This window comes from Heterodontus francisci, chromosome 44 (genome assembly GCF_036365525.1).
Source record: "Heterodontus francisci isolate sHetFra1 chromosome 44, sHetFra1.hap1, whole genome shotgun sequence".
NCBI lineage: Eukaryota > Metazoa > Chordata > Chondrichthyes > Heterodontiformes > Heterodontidae > Heterodontus > Heterodontus francisci.
In genome coordinates this window covers 23,416,128-23,436,760 of record NC_090414.1, presented here as the reverse complement: position 1 = coordinate 23,436,760, position 20,633 = coordinate 23,416,128, and the positions used below count along the sequence as shown (strand labels likewise).

The 20,633-nt window shown below is 41.1% G+C and overlaps 2 protein-coding genes across 2 annotated transcripts in view; one reads left to right on the top strand and one right to left on the bottom strand.

Annotated features, from left to right (window-relative positions):
- LOC137356091 (ADP-ribose glycohydrolase MACROD1-like) overlaps nt 1–20,633 on the top strand; it is an 866,553-nt gene that overhangs the window by 577 nt on the left and 845,343 nt on the right. Inside the window, exon 2 of the mRNA XM_068021901.1 lies at nt 5,045–5,146. Coding sequence (XP_067878002.1) covers nt 5,045–5,146 — 102 coding nt within the window. The remainder of the gene's footprint in view (nt 1–5,044; nt 5,147–20,633) is intronic.
- On the bottom strand, nt 1,723–12,058 carry LOC137356092 (RILP-like protein 2). The gene has a single exon (XM_068021902.1). The coding sequence runs from the start codon at nt 11,839–11,841 to the stop codon at nt 11,266–11,268; it is 576 nt and encodes a 191-aa protein (XP_067878003.1). The 5' UTR covers nt 11,842–12,058; the 3' UTR covers nt 1,723–11,265.

Genomic DNA, 20,633 nt, shown 5'->3' with positions numbered 1-20,633 from the left:
GTCACAGGTAAAGTTGACCAAATATTTCCCAGAAATGTCCAACTTTAAATCTTATTCCTACCAGTCTTTATAAGGTGACCTTTTTGAACGCGTCAGTATGTTGGCAATAATTTTTTTTTGCAGTTCATTTGCTTCACAATTTTCTGACACGTTGTGGCATTTATATAGCGCCTTTAAAACCTAGTTAAAATGTTCCCTCTATCGTAGCCACATCTCAAAGCTATCTAAAATGGTGCCTTTGCTCCATGACATTCTGGTCAGTTATTCTCTGTGACCTTGTCCGATATCAACACTTTCTCTTTTATTATTTCTTGCTTTCCCCCTCTTGCTTAAAACCTTTTACAGTTCTAATATCTGTCAGTTCTGATGAAGGGTCACTGGTCTGACACGTTAACTCCGCTTCTCTCTCCACAGATGCTGCGTAGTTCCAGCATTTCTTGTTTGTGTGTCTAAATTTGACGTCTTGTTCTCCCAATTTATGGGAAGAAGTCACTAAATAGACAGTGCCAGAAGCTGAAGAAAAATATTCCACCAGTACAGTTTGCAGCAGCATGAGAATGCAGGAGCATTAGAATTTGACGGCACAGAAGGAGGCCATTCAGCTCATCATGCCTGTGCCAATTGTGAAAGAGCTGTTCAACTTAATGCCCCTCCCCTAGCGCCCTGCAAATTAGATAGAGTCATAGAGTTTTACAGCACAGAAACAGGCCCTTTGGCCCAACGCGCCTGCGCTGACCATCAAGCACCCATCCAAACTAATCCCATTTCTCTGCACTTGGACTGCAGCCTTGTATGCTATGGTGTTTCAAGTGCTCATCCAATTCTTAAATGTCGTGAGGGTTCCTGCCTCTACCACCCTTTCAGGTAGTGTGTTCCAGATTCCAAACACCCTCTGGGTGAGAACTTTTTCCTCAACTCCCCTCTAAACCTCCTGCCCCTAATCTTAAATCTATGCCCCCTGGTTATTGACAGTTCCGCTAAGGGAAAAAAGTTTCTTCCTATCAATGCCCCTCATAATTTTGCATACCTCAACCAGGTTCCCCCTTCAGCCTTCTCTGCTCTGAAGAAAACTCCTCCAGCCTATCCAGTCTCTCCTCATAACTGAAATGCTCCAGCCCATGCAACATCCTGGTGAATCTCCTTTGCACCCTCTCCATTGCAGTCACATCCTTCCTATAGTGTGGTGACCAGAACTGTACACAGTTCTCCAGCTGTGGATTAGTCCTCTTCATACATATGTCCAGTTGCCTTTTGAAAGTTCAACATTTGATACCAAGTCACATAAAGAGATATTTGACAGGTGACCAAAAGTTTGGTAAAAGTGTTATGTTTTATGGAGTGTCTTAAAGGAAAAGAGGGGTTTAAGGAGGGAATTCTAGACAATAAGACTTAGGCAGCTGAAGGCAATGGTGAGGCACCGGAAATCAGGGAAGGGCAAGAGGTCACGATTACTATCACGGTCACTATTGCCATTTGCCATTCAGTTTTACTATTATAACCAAGGCGGGAGTAATGCGCTGTTAATTCAGTCCCACAACTCCACAGATCACAGCATATCAGTAAAGTTTCCCACCTACCAGAGAATAGCCAAATTAAACACTATATTTGTCCCCCAGAATAAAGCACACAAACCAGGTTTCTTTAAACAACAACAAAATTATCTATTTATTAATAAACTAAGTCTTAAACAATAATGAGAATTCTATATTTGAAAGGATCCTTTTCAAAATTCTTACTCTTCCTAACCCTCATGCACACACACATACATTAGAGAAAAAAAACGGTTAACTGGGAAAAAAGTATGTTTTGGTTTACAGCTGTTTCTTAGGAATAAAAAGGAAAAAATAAAATTGAGTTTATTACGTTCTGGTAGGATGTTTCCGGTAAGGTGAGGTGTCCCAGGGTCGAATAGTCAGATGCCACTTGAACTCTCTCCAGGTGAGGTTGTGGAACAGTCTGTGATGGATTGGCTTTCAAGGCAATTGGTCTGCAGCAGACATCACACAGGTCTTCCAGCAAAGGGTGTAGCAACAGGTCTGCTTGAGCTTTGAAGTAGCAGTCTAGCAATAGAAGTTTTCTTGAGATTCAGGACCTCCCAAAACACAAGAAACAACAGGAATCACTCAAGGTAGGGATTCTTCAGAGACTGGAGGCAATAGGAATCTGCTACCTTTCAAATGCAGGGCTTCCTCTCTGCACAGCAATCTTCCTCGACAGAGAGTAGCAACTCCTCTCTCCAGGGGTCTTTTCCCCTCTCCAGGCAGAACACAGCCACACCTCAAATGTAGGATTTCTTTCCAAGAGATGCAAGTCTTTATTTATAGAGAGTAGGTCTTTTCTCTGGTCTTCAAGCTGGTCCCAGTCAGATTTCACTGCATGCTGCTTGTTCAGCTCACTGGTCTTTCACAATGCAAAAGTGAGACCAAAATTCCAACAATCAAGTCATATGACCTGACATTTCCCACTGCTGTATTATTTAGAAACAGGTGCCTTGCAGTCTGTGTCATTCAGTTCAAACACCAAATTTCAACATTAAGTGTTCAGAGAAAAATCCTTTTTCTCAGTTTTTAAAAACACACAATTCTAAGCTTTCAATAAAAAAACTCAACACTATATACACTATCGCCATCTGGTTACAGGCTTAAGCTCTGTGGAACAAATCTCTGAAGTCTCCTTTTGCCTTCTCGCATATTTATAAAAAAACTTGTATTCATTAACAAAGCAATGTCGTTTACTACTTTACAGTAAAATGTCAAAACCTGACTGGAACTATTAAACTATTAAGTTCAGTGCTATCAACAAAAATTGGCTTAAAATTAATGTACACTCCTCAACCTGTTCACCTCCTCCTTCCTTCCTCTTTGTCTCCCTCCGAACCTTTTTAAAGTTTATGGAAATAGTCAAAAGTAAAATCTACAACAGGGCACCTAAGTGGAACACTATCACTTGGTCTCAAGAACATATTAAAATACAGTAAAGGAAACATTTTATTGTGTGATAAGTCATTTGTTTGGTCCCCATTCACACTGAGTTAGCTGTAACGTCAGCCAGAGCAATGGTTAGTGGTGCTGCAAGACACTAGGTTGCTCTGGGTTGGGGAAGAAAAATTGGCCAGGGCATCTAGCACTGATTGATGTCCGGCAACTTTTGCTGAATGGGGTGAGGGCAGGATTAAGCTAAACTATATACATAGACACTGGAATTACAAATATTTCATAATCTTGAAATGTTAATGGTGCATCATATTCATGATTACGTCATTATCTAGTCTTTTCCCCATTGTTTTGAAATGCACAATGCAATGACATAAATCTTATTGAAATGCATCAGCCAATCGCTTATGGCACCATGACAAAATGTATCGCTTTTCAGGCGATCTTACCTCCTCAAGCAAAGAACTTTTTCATGAAGAGATTGCTCCTTTAATGAAGGGATTTGAATCCAAATTAGAGTACAAGTAATTTTAAGGTGATTGGAGGAAGGTTTCGGGGAGATGTCAGAGGTAGGTTCTTTACACAGAGAGTGGTGGGTGCGTGGAATGCGCTGCCAACGGTGGAAGTAGAAGCAGATACATTAGGGGCATTTAAGCGACTCTTGGAAAGGTACATGGATGATAGTAGAATGAAGGGTAGGTAGTTAGTTTGATCTTAGAGTAGGTTAAAGGTTCGGCACAACATCGTGGGCTGAAGGGCCTGTACTGTGCTGTACTGTTCTATGTTCTATAGGGGAGATGGTGACGTAGTGGTATTGTCACTGAACTAGTAATCCAGAGGTCCAGGCTAATGCCCTGGGGGCATGGGTTCAGATCCCACCCTGGCAGCTGGTGGAATTAAAATTCAATTAATATAAATATGGAATTGAAAGCCAGTCTCAACTTCATGGCACTATTACTATCATGGATCATTGTAAAAACGCATCTGGTTCACTAATGTCCTTTAGGGAAGGAAATCTGCCGTCCTTACCCGGTCTGGCCCACATGTGACTCCAGAATCACAGCAAACCATTCAGTTGTCAAGGGCAATTAGGGATGGGCAACAAATGCTGGCTTTGCCAGCAATGCCCACATCACATGAAAGAATTAAAAATATGTATGTCCGCACTCCCTTAGCACTTAGGAGCATGGTAGCATAGTGGCTGTGTTACAAGACTTATGATCTGGAGACATGAGTTCAAATCCCACCGTGGCAGCAACAGATGTTAAACTAAATAACTCTGGAATAAAATGCTAGTATTAGTAACGGTGACCATGAAAATATTGGATTATTATAAAAATCTATCTGGTTCACTAATGTTCTTTCGGGAAGGAAATCTGTTCTTACCTGAAGGGTCACTGACCCGAAACGTTAACTCTGCTTCTCTCCACAGATGCTGCCACACCTGCTGAGTATTTCCAGCATTTCTTGTTTATATTTCTGTTCTTACCTGGTCTGGCCTATGTGACTCCAGACTCAGAACAATCTGGTTAACTCTCAACTTCCCTCTGAAATGGCCCAGCAAACCACTCAGTTTAGGGTTGGGCAATAAATGCCAGACTTTACAGCGATGCCTACGTCCTAAGAATGAATAGAAAAAGATTAATGGCTGTTTGAGCCACTGCAGAGCAGCTGCCACCTGTGGACCTGTACCCCTAGCAAGAAGGGAAAGAGAGTGGATAAAATACATGACACAACTTCTGTTTGTTGGAGTTTAGGGTATGTCAAATGAGAGATGTAGCTCAGGTATATTTAAATTTTTTTTACAAGTAGATGATTGCAGTTTGCAACTTGCAGTAACTTATGTCCTCATACGAACTGTTCACTGGTATATTGTGCTCAGGAGCAGTTGGATATGTTGCCCCCTGTGAATTTGTGATCTTGACTGTCTGACTGGAGCCATCATGCTTCTGCAGATAGAAGGAACTGTCAAAAGATTGCTAAAGCCTTGGAATAGGTTGATTGCCTGTTTATGGTCAGGAGTGGGACATGTGGCATGAAATGGAAAATCCTGGAGGAAAATCAGGGCCAACAGTACAGAACCTCTTTCTTTGTCTTTTTTTCTAATAAAGAGCATCTCGAGGAAATTGATCGCACAGAGAGACGTATTTACTACAAAGCTGAAAGGTTTGTTATCCTTGATGAGATTCAGACATGGAAAGACTTTGCTCAAGGTCAGTAATATATTTTTGTATTTAAAAGAACAAAATAAACTTGAAGGAGAAGGTACCTCAAGAATTTAGTACTCTAAATGGTTAAACGTGTTCCATATGTTTCCTTTCAGTCAGGAGAAGAGTGGGAGGAGGCTGGGGGTGGTTTACCAGTTCCTTTCAGTGTCCCGAATCAGGAAACAATAAAATAACAGCAAATGCTGAAAGTATTCAGCTGGTCAGGTGATGAGAGTAACGGAGTTAACATTTCAGGTCCTTGACCTTTCATCAGGCCTGGAAGAAGTTAGAGATTGAACAGTCTATAAGCAAGTACATGAAAAGAAGGGGTGGGGGTGGCAGGTGTGGAGCAAACAATCAGCTAAGGTTCCTGGTCTTGATTATTATCTAGTTACTGTTACGTTCCAGAAAGCCATTTGTGAAGGATAGTACTGCAGCCAAATTTTTACTCAGCCTAACATTTATTTACAGAGTGAAACATTACAAGCACACACCTCCGAACTCAACTACACTCCAGTTTCAGTGACTGTCTCTTCACATGTGCTCAAGTGAATCTGCAATGAATGCCCTCCACCTACATATAATTAAACACAATTGATATACAATTAATATAAAAGCAAAATACTGCAGATGCTGGAAATCTGAAATAAAAACAGAAAGTGCTGGAAATAGCAGGTCTGGCATAATCTATGGAGAGAGAAACAGAGTTAACGTTTCAGATCTGTGGTCTTTCATCATCATCAGAACTGGTTGATATACAATTAACCCTTGCTGCAAGCGTGTGTGTGCGGAAGTTTGGTGAGCAGAGGATTGGACTTGGCTGTGGTGCTGTCCAAATAGATGGATGATTTTTATTCTCTTGGTTCACCATTTCATTAAGGTACTGGAATCTTTTCCCAGTGATGTTCTGCATCCTCACAGGGGGATGCAAGAAAGTTATCAGGGTGGACAGAATAGAATTGCAATTAAAATCAATGAAAATTCAGAGTTCACCTAAGTATTACAAAATGTATGTGTTTGGTAACAGGAAGAAATGTGTATAATATGATTAAACCATTGAAAAACATGGACTTATTCAGTTCTGACAGCTGAGCAGGAAATTAATCCCAATTCCTTCAAATACATGTTATAGACACACGAGAGACTATTAAATAATACATGTATTTAATAATATCTATCAAAGGCAGTATAAATATTTGACACTGACATTATATCTACTTGAAAGAGCTTGAAAGCTGCAGAACCAGTAACTGACAAAACTCAGTGGTTCATATATTGTTTATAAAACACAACCTGGCCGATAAGTATACAAAACATTGTCTAGTTTATATTATCCATTCAGTAGCTACAGGCACTTTGTAAAGATTGTATTTTTCAGCATGTGGGAATGCAGTGAAAAGACCAATGCATGGCATTGGAAATCAAGTACCAGCCCCTGCCATGCATTCAGTACTGTGAGCTAATTATAGTGCACGGCTTGCATTTATTTCAAGCAGTTTCAGTTTTTCATTGTGATGTGACATGGAGACAGGTTCAATTGAAGCATTCAAAAGGGAATCAGACTGTTATATGAGAAGGAAGAATGTGCAGGTTTACGGGGGAAAGGCGGGGGAGTGGCACTAAGTGAATTGCTCTTTCGGAGAGTCAGTGCGGACATGATGGGCCGAATAGCCTTCTGTGCTATAACGATTCTGTGAAGTCACCCGAAACAGATTTAGGTAAGTGATTTGAGCCTATTTCCAGGAAATGGTTGCACGTTGCTTTGGTCGACATATTTACTGTGCCAGCCATGGCTCAGTTGGTAGCAGACTTGCCTTCGAGTCACAAGGTTCAAGTACCACTCCAGGACTTGAGCACAAAAATCAAGGCTGACATTTCAGTGCAGTACTGGGGGAGTGCTGCCCTGTCAGAGGGGCAGTACTGAGGGAGTTCTATACTGTCAGGTGCAGCCTTTCAGATCAGACGTTAAACCGAGGCCTCATATTCCCTTTCAGGTGGATGTAAAAGATCCCATGGCTGCTATTTTGAAGAGCAGGCGAGCTATCCCAGGAGTCCTGGACAATATTTACCCGTGAATCAGCATCACTCAGGCTGATTGTCTGGTCATTATCACATTGCTGTTTGGGAGCTTGCTGTGCACAAATTGGCTATAGCGTTTCCTATATTAGAACAGTGACGACACTACAAAAAGTATGTTGTTGGCTGTAAAGCGCTTTGGGACATCTGGTGGTCATGAATACAAGGCGCTACATAAATGCAAGGTTTTTTTTGCTTCACAATAGCTATAGTATAACTAATTACCATTAAAGTAGTTTAAAAACGTGTTAGATGGTTTAAATTATCAGACTTTATGTTCTGAGATTTGCTTGCTCCTCATCATTGCAGTGGGAAGAACCTGTCTCAAACTGGGACTTGTAATAAAATCATGTCACCACAGTTGTTGCCCCATTGCTAAGTCCGATCATCTCATTCTGGGAGATCTGTTAATTTTAAGTCATGCCTTATAAGCTCAGCTGTATGATGGAATTACTTTTTATACAAGCTCGTGTGAAGGATAAATGCCTAAACAGACTGGTTGGGTCGAATGATCCATTTCTGTGTTACAATTTCATCGTAATTCTATGTAATATTTAGAAATATTTTCAGGAATTGCAATGGTTTACCAGCTTTTTTGAAATTCATTCACAGGATGTGGCCTTACTGGCAAGGTTGGCATTAATTACCTATCCCTAATTGCCCTTGAGAAGTTGGTGGTGAGCTGCTGCCTTGAATACAAGAGTGGTTTGCTCTGTCATTTCAGAGGGCAATTAAGAGTCAACCACATTGCTGTGGGTCTGGAGTCACATATAGGCCAGACCGGATAAGGATGGCAGATTTCCTTTCCCAAAGACCATTAGTGAACCAGATGGATTTTTATGACTGTCTGGCACCTTACCCCTATAATTAGGGGCCTACCAAATTCAACAAATTTCATGGTCACAGCATTTTAAGAATCGTGAATTTCATACATTTAAATCATAAATTTCGTGGTGTCGCAACAAACCATGAAAATGAAGTATTTAAAACAAATAAAAAGAGAAGGGAGATTTTTGGTTTCAAATGGCATTTATTGTATGCTCAAAAATTATTGTAAAAAGCTGACTCTGAACAGGTCACATTCTTTACTCACTGAAGTCTGCAGTTGAATGTGAGTATGAAGCAACTTTCAACTGTCTATTTATTTATTTAGAGATACAGCACTGAAACAGGCCCTTTGGCCCACCAAGTCTGTGCCAACCAAGAACCACCCATTTATACTAACCCTACAGTAATCCCATATTCCCTACCACCTACCTACACTAGGGGTAATTTACAAAGGCCAATTTACCTATCACCTGCAAGTCTTTGGCAAGTGATAGGTAAATCCCCAGTCCCTGTGCTGTGAACGCCTGTCTTTGTTTAGGTACAGCTCTCTCCATGTCCACAGAGTTTGTTGGAATTGTCAGACAGCGCCGTGCTAGCATTGCAAGCTGGGGGATTCTACATTCCACAGAGTTCCAAAACTGCAGCACAATCAAAGAATAATCTTCTTTTGCAATGCTTTTATAAGCAGGAATCTCCAACCTACAGTTCTTTTCAAAGCCAGGATTCACATCAAAAGAGTTTAAATCCACCATCAACAGGTACATTTGTGCAGGGTCAAAGATATGCACAGTTTTCAGGAATGCTGCAGAAGGTTGTTGAAACCTCTGAGCTGCATTTTCTTCACTGCTTGACTTTTCCCTGTAGCAGTAATATTGTTTGAGTTTCTTTGCCATGCAAGAAAACACCTATTGAGCACAGTTCTTTAATTCAGCGTCATTGGAGTGTTCGTTTGTCTGTGCTTCAGCCCAGAACAGTACATCCATTACTTTATTGTAAGCTTTGTGGATTGTGACGCTGTATGTAACCAAGTGATTAAATCCATCAGTCGTGTAGCATTCTTGGCAACAAACTGAACCTCCTCATTAAGCTAAGCATTGTTTAGAAGGGTTACAATGTCTGTTAAAATCTATGTTTTTGGTGTCAGTTTGAGCTCTTGTGAGAGCAAGTCTGAGTAGTATTTCAGGTGAGCTGCATGATACTGTACTACCTGAAAATCAATAATTTCAACGTGTAATTGCTGGCTCTGGAGGAAGGACGATGTTTTGTTCTCTAGTTTCAGCCTCAATTGCAATGTGCTGCCTGTATTGAAGCTCGGGCAGTGTTTGAAGATCTTTTTAATGTAGCTGACCAGTTTGTCGACTTTACCAAACTTGCTTTTCCACAGCTCACTGACGAGAAGTTATATGTGCATTACATGTAATCATCTTCTTCTTCTTTGGCCTCCTTGTCTCGAGAGACAATGGGTAAGTGCCTGGAGGTGGTCAGTGGTTTGTGCAGCAGCGCCTGGAGTGGCTATAAAGGCCAATTCTAGAGTGACAGACTCTAGATAAAATTGGTTGTCGGGGCTGTTACACAGTTGGCTCTCTCCTTGCGCTTCTGTCTTTTTTCCTGCCAACTGCTAAGTCTCTTCGACTCGCTATGCTTTAGCCCCGCCTTTATGGTTGCCCGCCAGCTCTGGCGATCGCTGGCAACTGACTCCCACGACTTGTGATCAATGTCACGGGACCTGATGTCGCGTTTGCAGATGTCTTTAAAGCGGAGACATGGACGGCCGGTAGGTCTGGTACCAATGACGAGCTCGCTGTACAATGTGTCCTTGGGGATCCTGCCATCTTCCATGCGGCTCACATGGCCAAGCCATCTCAGGCGCCGCTGGCTTAGTAGGGTGTATATGCTGTACATTATTACTACATGTTACATGTAATATATTACATGTAATATAGATAGCATTAGGCATTACGCCTTGGAGTACAGCTTGAAAGATTGTCATGTAAATTGAATTGTCACGAATGAACGCAGACATTTTGTTGAAATCTGCACCGTATTTTGAAACGGTTTTGATTATCACTTGCGAAACTGTGGTGTAATTAACAGCTTCTAAGTGGATGCAGTCCGTGGGTACTGTTAGCTTTCCTGACGTACATCTTCTGCCTTACCAGACATACAAACAAAATATGCAGCATATAGTTGTCTTGCCTATCGGTGCTTGCTCATAATAAATAATTGCACAAGACTCTCATGTGTTAATCTCAGATTTCATCTCCTCACAATGGGTAGCAAAGACCTTTGGTAGGTAGTCCTGTCGCGGTTTATTCACACTTGGCAAGCAAACACCATATTGCACATTACATTGAATGAATGTCTGCATCTTTGGGTGATCCAATTTTTCTAGTGGTATGGTGGTGCTTGCAAAAGCATCATAAATTCCGTTGTAACCAACTGACAATTTTCTGAGCTTTCTATTGAATTTGTAAAAAGAGATGAAAAACTTTGACAAAATGTCTCTATTTTCAGCAATACAGAGATGAAATTGTTGCTTGTCTTTTTTGTGCGTTTATTTTCCAACAGTGTGGTGTGGGATGCTCGCTTTCTGCTGCACTGGCTTTCGGACTTAAGTGGCACTGAAACGTTGCCCGTGTTTGAACCAGTGAAACATTGCAGCTCGTACAAACCAGTATTCCACCATCGTTATGCAGAATTTGGCTTCCAAATTCTTCCACTTGACGTGCTGCAGTAATGGATGTGGCCATTTTTGAATTGCTCATTCTGGCATTCTCACTTGCTTGCTAATACTTGAGACTGCTTCTCTCAAAACTGCACCAGAGGCCCTCTTCTACCAATCAGCGAAGTGAGCCATGTGTCAATGAATAAAACGTGTGAAGTTTGCAAAATGGCTGATTTCACAGAGGACCCCAGATTTCATGGTCCGTGACACATTTTTCATGGCTGTGAATTTGATTGGACCCGACCTAAAGTGCTTAGAAATTAAATCTATTTTAATTTCTTTTTGCAGTCCTTTTATTCCTCTTTCAGTTAGAAAAACAAACGTAACTTGTATTTTACATGTAGCAAACCAATTTTTTGGTTTGTGTAGAAAAGTAAACGTTGAAAATTCTTGTGTCATAACATTATACAGTTGTTCTAGAGTACCGTAATTCTGTTTAACAAAACAATGAGTTAATGCCCGGAAAACCTTTGGAAGATCTGCATGTCCCTGGAGCTTAAGGATTTTTTCTATGTTTAAGAGAAAACAGTTTTTTAATCATAGTTCGTTCACTTCCACGATTTGCATGTGACTCCTTCATTTCTAGGCTTTGAGATTCGTCGGTTGAGATTAATCCGCTTTTGTAACACTCAAGTTCTTCTTGTGCAACAAGCAACTGAGCCTTCAATTTATTGCGTTCTTGCAACACATCCCTCAGTTCCTGGAGTGTGAAACGTGGGCGATCTGGGTCGTTGACATCTACCACAAGTTTGTCCAGCCCAATGCTTTGCTGCTTCTCTGAATTGCTTACTGCCTCTTGAAGTTCTCTGCGCAGCCTTTCTGTTTCAGTTTTGAGATTGTCCCGTTCAATTTTCAGCGTTTCTACTGTTAAATTCTGCTTGTCCACTAGAGACTCGATCATTTCTAGTACTCTGATTACCTTGTACTGCAGCTCGGAGACTTTGTGGCAGCCTTCTGAGCTGCTGAGTTTGAATAAATCACGGCCAATGACATAAGACATATCGTAGACATCTTCAGCTGTGAGCTCAAAAGGATCTTTGTCAAATACTGATGTAGGGTTCAATTCCTCCATGGATTTTTCTTGCAATGTCTGTTCACTCCCCTGTCAGACTAAAAATGAAACCAGCTGATCATCTAACTGAAGAATTACAGTTTTACAGATGGCTTGCTTAAGAAAAGTTTCACTCTGTATATTAAATAACAAACCTACAAAATGATCAGATTTCTGTTTGATTACTTGCTTCAGCAGACTGTTCTCCCCACTTCCCCTTTGTGCTCCTGAGTTTCACATGACAGGAAACAGGAGGGTTGTTTGATTGACATTTCTTTAAACCAATCCAGGGTTCTGTTTGGCAAGCCCCAGTTACTTAGCAACACAGCAGAGAAGTAGGATTTCTGCCTGATTTTTCCCCTCCAAAAGAGCTTTTCTGATTCCATCATGGGCCATGTGAAATCCTAGAATCAACATTTCTTGCTCTCTTCTTTCATAGTCTATTAATTTTAATTTTCTTTTCACAAGTTTTCCACTCTGATATTTCTGACTTATGTTGAGGTACAGTTACAAGAGTGACAACTGCATGCCAGCATCTCGGCCAAGTGGACCTGATAATGAGTTCCTAATAGGCTATTCCGCTATTGGGCCAACACAGCCAAGCAGAACCCCCCTTCACCCAATATATATGTACACTTTCTGGCAGAGATTCCTGGATAGAGATTGGAAGTGGGAGCTCTGGCTGATTCACTCCACTTCCAGGGTACTGAGGACAGGTGTCATGCCCCTAATGATGCCCTGGTGGAGCACAACAAACTCAGCACAGTGGCGCAGTGGTTAGCACCGCAGCCTCACAGCTCTATAGATGATTTTTGAAAACGGAGGCTAGGTCTCAATTATTCGGTGGTAATGTGCAATGTGGTACCAATTTATCAAGTTCCAGCCCTGGTCTGTGCTAGTGACACGACTGATCTCAGTGCCTCAGTTTAGGGAAGGAGATCTCTGTATAGCATTCAGGTGTGGGAACCATGACTGAATTTTCCCTTTCCTAACCCAGGGACACTCAGACAAGTATTGTATACCTACCACCATCCTAAATGGAATTAGCACAAGCTTATTCCTAGTCAGTGCTGAGTTGGCTGATCACAGCTTGGATAGTAGAGAGGGTGCCACAATTCACCTCAGTGATCCTCCGTCAGGGACAGGGGGAAAGGTTTTCCAAGATTCCTACTGCCATTCTGTGACATCTGCTCAGATATACACACAAAGGGCGGCATAGTGGCACAGTGGTTAGCACCGCAGCCTCACAGCTCCAGCGACCCGGGTTCAATTCTGGGTACTGCCTGTGCGGCGTTTGCAAGTTCTCCCTGTGTCTGCGTGGGTTTTCTCCGGGTACTCCGGTTTCGTCCCACAGCCAAAAAAGACTTGCAGGTTGGTAGGTTAATTGGCCATTATAAATTTCCCCTAGTATAGGTAGGTGGTAGGGAAATATAGGGACAGGTGGAGATGTTGTAGGAATATGGGATTAGTGTAGGATTAGTATAAATGGGTGGTTGTTGGTCGGCACAGACTCGGTGGGCCGAAGGGCCTGTTTCAGTTCTGTATCTCTCTATGACTGCTGTTTTAGGCAGAGAATTGAGGCGGTTACAACTATTGATGTTCGAAGATTGCACCATCCTGTATTCTGTCTGTACAGTCTTACATTTAAATACACATTCCACTGTCTCAGCTTTGTTCTTTTCCCAGCTGGGAGCTGTTCCATCACCCAAGGTTTCTGATCTTCATCCTTTCAGTGCACACATCCTGCACACAATCTCTGTAATTTCATGCAGGCTACTGTCTCATTACATATCAACGGACATTTCTTCCCAGTTATACCCAACAGCTTCCGAGCAGAGTGCCTCCCTAATGAATCTAGCTGCGATTAATTTAATATACTTACCATTAAATTTAATTTGAAATGTGTTTTTAAAGTTGGGGAATTGATTTCTAAATCTAGTCAGTCCTCACTTCTCCAGCCTGTGTCAGATTCAGCTGAATTGACGAGCAATAAACTGAAATGAGCAAGCATGGGAATGCTGAATACCTGACTGGAGTCTATTTTGATTGACAGTTTTGTTCAAAATATTGCTACTGGCAGTTTGCTTGAAAAATTTGTGAAAATGGGTCTGGGGATAAATACATCAGCATGTTGTGTGTTGAACTGATGGGTGTAGGTTTGAGTGCTTAATTTCCCTTAGCCAGTTTCATGATCTTCGCCATACCATTGGAGGATGCATGGAGCAGAGTTCAATTTAAAAAAAGGAAATATTTTTACATAGAGTATTACACAGAATTTACAGTACCGAAACAAGCCATTCGTCCCAACGGGTCTACGCTGGTGTTTATGCTGCACACGAGCCTCCTGCCTTTCTTCATCTCATCCTATCACCATACTGCTCTATTACTTTCTCCCTTATGTACTTATTTAAATGCTCTTGAACTGTGTCTATACTATTCCCCTCAACCATTCTCTGTGGTATGAGCTCCACATTCTCCCCACTCTCTGGGTAAGGAAATTTCTCCTGAATTCCTTAATGACTATCTTATATTGATAGCCCCTGGTTCTGGTCTCCCCAGTGGCCTTGTCTATGGCTACTAAGCATTGACCCCTGTTGGGAAGTTCCTAGACTTGATGGCCTCCACCCAAGTCCATTGATCCAACACCAGGCCCCACTATACCTTGACTTGATTGTTGAGCTCAGCTGATGCACAGGTTATACTAGAATCTGACACTGTGTCTATCCCAGAACCACAGAGAGAGAACACATACTCTAACTCTCACCTTGTTAGTGTTGCATTTCTATAGCATCTTCCACAACCTCAGGATATTCCAAAGCATTTATAGCCAATTAAGTCCTTTTGAAGTGTAGGCGCTGTTGTAATATGGAAAACTTCCGATTGCAAAATAAGGCAAAAATATCAGTTGCCATTTCACCCAGCGCACTTCCAGGTAGCTGTTTGCCCACATTTACAATTGAATAGCTGAAGACTGGTGGTGTGAGCTCGGAGTGTTTACTTGTTTTGCCATATTAGTGTTCCCAAGTCAACAGTTCTGTCATTTTGCAACGAGTAACCTGAACAAAGGCCCAAGGCCCATCATATAGGGCCTAATCAAATTTAAAAAGATTAAACGACTATGAAAATCAGTAAAACAAAGAGGGAAAAACTGCAAATGCTGGAAATATGCAGCGGTTAGTCAGCATCTGTAAAGAGAAAAGAGTGCATGGCATTTTGGATTTTATCTTTGAGTGTAGAAGGAAGTAAAGAGTTGCATAATCTTAAGATTCTGGGAAAGAAATAGAACAGACTTCTGAGTTTTGGTTTCAACACATAAGGATGCAGAGAGGAGAAGCCATTCTGCCAATGCTGGTTTAAAAATAGTTCAGAGGAAATGTCCAAGGTTGTCTGTCACCTGCGATAATTTAGTCCCTGCCAGAACTTTCAAACAAACACCAAGATGTAGCTTGGCTGGTGGTGAGAAGGGCCCTCCCTGTCAGATACTTCCTGCACGCCCAGAGTCTTAGCACCAAGCTGTGATGCTCTTGAGGCAGCTGTGCTAGGAAAAGAGACTGTCGCCAACCTCCTTCTGGAATGTGCCTTTACAAAGCAGGTATGGAAAGCGATTCAGTGGTTTTTGCCGAGGTTCATCCCAGCAGCTCCAAAATGCAAGACTAAGTGATTTGCATGCTGTTCTCAGGGTCACAGAGATAAACATCAACTGCTGCTGGAGGACCATCAGCTCGGTGAAAGATGCTCTTTGGTCTGTCTGAAATTTTCTGGTTTTCCAGTGCAAAGCTGTCCACGATCAAGTGTTGCAGACTGGCACATTCCAAGTTCCAAAACTATGTATGGAGGGATGCACTAAAGCTTGAGGCAGCCACCACAAAGGTTCAAGGGGAAATTCTAAAGTCCTCCCGCCATTGTGTACTGATGGGCTGGAACCTGTGTAAAGCCTCTCAGGCTGTATCGACCAGAGAATATTTGACATGAAATGTCAAATGTAAATATAACCTATAATGGCAAGTGTAATGAGGCACATGTAATGAGTTGATAGAAACTGATCTTTATTGCACTTTATGTACCATCAAATTTGGATGGTTATGTAACATACTTTTACAAATTTCATGAATAAAGTATATTTGAGAAAAAAAAATTCCCTTCCTGCATTTGTGCCCATGAGTGCGGCATGGTTGAGAATAGAAAGTCTATGGAGGATTGTGTTGGAAACTGGTGTCTTGCCACTCTAGTGCAATGTATTGGCAATCCACTGTGCTGGGTCACTTTTCTTCCCTGCCCACTGTCTCTATTGATGTCTGGCATGAAGGAGCTTTGCTCTCATTTTTCTAATTGTGCAACAAGGGAATAGCAAGGTGAGTAAAACTGAATCAGTCATGTTTTCATTCTGTCCTGTTCCCTGAAAGAGGAGCAATTCAGATGAGCTCTTGCTAATTCCCGATGACTTTTTCCAAAGTGTTTTTATCATCTCTTCTGCCCCATGCAAGGCATTGATCAATTCTTTTATGTTGGTAGCTGGACAAAGCTGCTGTGCATATACTAATTAGGTAATAGTTTGCTTCTGAGGACTTATGTTCCTGTATTTTATAATGAATAAAGACAATCTTCTGATTATCTGTTCTGAATTTAGTCTCAACTCATTTCTTTTTATGCCCTCTTGTTGTACTTTCTTTGTGTACTTTAATACCTGGGTTTATCTAATGCATTGATGACATTTAATGTTTAAATACTTAAAGACAGTCCTACCACTACCTGGCTGGTTGCAGTAGGTTTAAAGGGACAGACTGCAGAGAACATTCAGAGACTATATTTCAGTTTAACCATCTGTGTTCAAATAGATCAGAAGTCAACAGGAGGATTTGCCTTACGAGGTGTTCCTAGGTAAGGTCAAGGTTCCTTTGTTGCTTGCATTAGATACAATTACTGGAGTCGTAGGGGCCGATGGTGTAGCTGCTTATTTCAAGCATATTTTAATTTTAGAATTCCAGCATTCACACTTCAAGATCTAGGTGCACCAACACAGAATGTCTGATTCAGTTAAAGTGCACCTCTTCACTTAGCTTTTGTAAAAACTTCCTTCACAGAATTGTTATAGCACAGAAAGAGGCCATTTGGCCTGTCATATCTGTGCTGGCTCTCCAAAAGAGCAATTTACTTAGTGCCATTTCCTTGCCTTTTCCCCATAGCCTTGCACATTCTTCCTTTTCAGATAACAATCCAATTCTCTCTTGAATGCCTTGATTGAACCTGCCTCCACCACACTCAGGCAGTGCTTTCCAGATCCTAACCACTCACTGCATGAAAAAGGTTTTTCCTCATGTCGCTATTGCTTCTTTTGCCAATTACCTTAAATCTGTGCCCTCTTGTTTTTGATCCTTCCACCAATGGGAACAGTTTTTCCCTATCTACTTTGTCCACACACTTCATGATTTTGAACACCTTTATCAAATCTCTTCTCCAAGGAAAACAGTCCCAACTTCTCCAGGTAGCTGAAGTTCTTCATCCCTGGAACCATTCTCGTGAATCTTTTCTGCACTCGCTCTAATGCCTTCACATCTTTCCTAAACCAGTGTCTTACACAAGTTTAACATAAAAATTCCTTGCTTTTGTACTCTATTCCCCTATTAATGAAGCCTAGGATGCTTTATGCTCTATTAATGGCATTCTCAACCTGTCCTGCCACATTTAATGATTTATGCACCTATATACCCAGGTCCCTGTGTTAAACTCCAGAAAGCTTGTGAGGGAGGGATAATGTTGGAGCCTATCTTTACTCTGTTTCACATTTATTGTACAGAGTAAAAAGATTACAAACATGTAACTCCTCACTCAAACCCTTCACCAGTCTCAGTAAGTGTCTGCTTGTAAATGCTTAAGTAAGATCCCAAATTAACACCCTCCACCTGCATATAATCAAACCATTGATACACAATTAACAGATTCCTTCTTTTATAATACAACATGGATTAACATGCTCAAAGAACATTTCAAAATAAATTCCATATTGGGTACCAACTATTACATTGTGAGATGCCCCTCCTCGAGCACCCCTAACAATTTCTTTGAGAAACAATTGAATAGCTGATGACTTGCACCTACCCATTTAAGTTTGGAGATTTCCTTTCTCTCCAGCATTCATTTCAATCCAGCAAGGTCAATACGTAGTCATTTCTCACTCATCTTTTTTGTAGAGTGTACATTATCCCACAAAGAACAATTATCCACATAACATTCAATGGATATCCTATCTTCAGTATGTCCTTTGTTCAGAATTTCACCCAGAATATTTGACAAATAGAACCCCATATCCATTGCCTCCACAAGACCCAGTGTTTCTGCAGCTAAAGTGCTTTTAATGACCCATTTTATTTTCTTAGCCTCCCAAGCTAAAGGACAACATTTCCCATTTTCACCCATCAGAAATATTATGGTTACTCCGTTTAGGTGAACACAACCAATTTTCAACAAAACAGATCTCATCGAGAAATACCACACCCTGGAAGCATCATTAAAGCCATAGATGCATTTGTTCTGTTTCCATAGTTTTCCTTCTGCATCTACTGCCTCTTTGGGTGGTTTCAGAAACATTTCCCTCTGAAAAGTATCACCCTGCAGAAATGCAGCTTTTATGTCAAAGAATTTACACTCCCATGAATATGTGGCCAAAAGAGCTAAAAAGATTTTCAAAATTACTTTTCCAGCCGTAGGAGAGTCCACTGTAATAACGATATCACCCAGTCGTTCTTCAAAACCTCTCGCGACTAGCCTCACTTTAGCCTTATAAGTTCCATCAGGAAGGACTTTTTCAGTACAAGTCCATCTATGTGACAAGGTCAGCTGCCCCTGTACCTGAGAATAAACTCCAAACTCTCACCAACTCTCTAATTCCTTATGTTTTGCTTCTCATTAGTTTATCCTCAAGTTTATTGACGGCCACTAAAACCTAACAGTCATGAGGACTTTTGCTTCTTGTTCTCAGATTGTTCTCTAGCCTTCATTTCATTGTGGAATCTGCTGAAACTACGACCTCTGTTTGCACTTTGCTGTCTTTCGGGACTACTGCTAGAAGATCTCCCTTGCATGTTATTGGAGGTTCTTTCTCCAGTACGTGATTGCTTCCTTATGCAAGAGTCACTTCCAGACCTATAATTAGAACTTGCACTGCACTTTCTTACCCTCCACTCTTTCATCCTATTCTGCCAGTCCATGGACCTTGCTTCTCTGCCATCTTCTTGAACATTTAAACCAATATTTAAACGTGCCTGTAGATATTCATACACTTGCCACAATTGTTGCATGCCTCCATCAATTAGACCCCTCTGGAATATGTCACTCAAGTACCAAATTGGGCAATTGTCCTTTGGATGCGATAGCTCTTGGAGCGTCAAGATCCCTCATTACTATACAAACCTTAATCTACCGCATTCTGTTCCTCAGGACCTTCATCACAAAACACTAGTGTTTGAGGTACAAGGTGCATAGTTTGCCTCTACAAAATCTCAGAATCTGAGCAGTTGATAATCAACCCTTAACAATCATGAGGAATGAACCTTAACAGTTTGATTTCCATGCTTGATAACTACTATCTTAACATCAACCGATTACCTTACCAGGGCCCTTCCATTCCCTATGACCCTCTCTTTTATTATACACCAAATCTCCTGAATTAAATTCTGCCTCAGATGGCCTTATGCAATGCCTCAGAGCTCTCTGAATTTTCTCAGACATCAGCCTTGATGAAAGCCCGCCTCCCCACATGTAAAGCACTCAAATGCAGAAAAAAATGAAACCAATTGTCGTACCTTCTAGAGCAGGAGGAGTGTCACATTGTACAGAAGGCAATTTGGGATTTCGCCCATGGACCAATTGATAGGGACTATATCCTCCAACCATCTGAAACAAATTCTTTACATGAACCACCCATGCCAGGGCAGTTGTCAACTTGCAGTTTGGCTGGTCAGTTAAGATTTTATGCAGCATTTCATCAAACACTGCATTATTCTTTTCACAGAGCCCATTGCTGAAAGGACTTTCAGCTGCAGTATTCATAACTATAATGTTCATATTTTCACACATGTTTCTGAACTCATCATTGGCAAATTCCCTTCCATTATCAGTCAGAAACTTAGCTGGTGCCCCAAGTCCAGTTCCTAGTCATTTCTCCATGATTTCATCTATAATCACCCTTTTGCCCTTGCTGTTTATTATTGTAAAAAGACTAAATCTAGTTGCTAGATCTATACAATGTAGAATGAAAATATTCTTGTCTTTGTCCCAACCTGAAGGGTGAGCAAATTGTATGGAACTTTAAGACAATTTGCTTTTTATCTGACTCTTAACATCTGATGCCATTCTCATGTCACTCAGACTAGAAATATCAGGCTTTGTTAAGGGTATACAATAATGTCCTGACTGGGTAAACTGCAAATTCACTGACTTTCCAAAAACAATTGCCTTATGATCCATATCAAGTTCTATTTTTGCTTTTTTCATTGAAGGCTTACTCAACAGTAAAGGTATCTCACTAGATACTACATCAGTACTGATAAGTGGCTTACTGCAGCTATTTTACAAGGAATTACTATGTTCTTTTGTAACTTCAGTGCGTTGTCATCACCAAACTTAAAGCTGGTAGTACTTTTACACTCCTTAACCTTGCATCGATCCTTACTACCAAGTACACATACTGTTGACATGCAAGCGTTATCCAATACCACACAGTTGAACAAATCTGCAACTAACACATTCATTACAGGACTAAAACCTTGTGACTAGTATAATTTGTTCCAAATCATCAGTATCTTGCTCTTCTGCCT

Coding starts and splice junctions, on each gene's coding strand:
- LOC137356092 (XM_068021902.1), bottom strand. CDS start 11,841: ATGGAGGAATTGAACCCTACATCAGTATTTGACAAAGATCCTTTTGAG.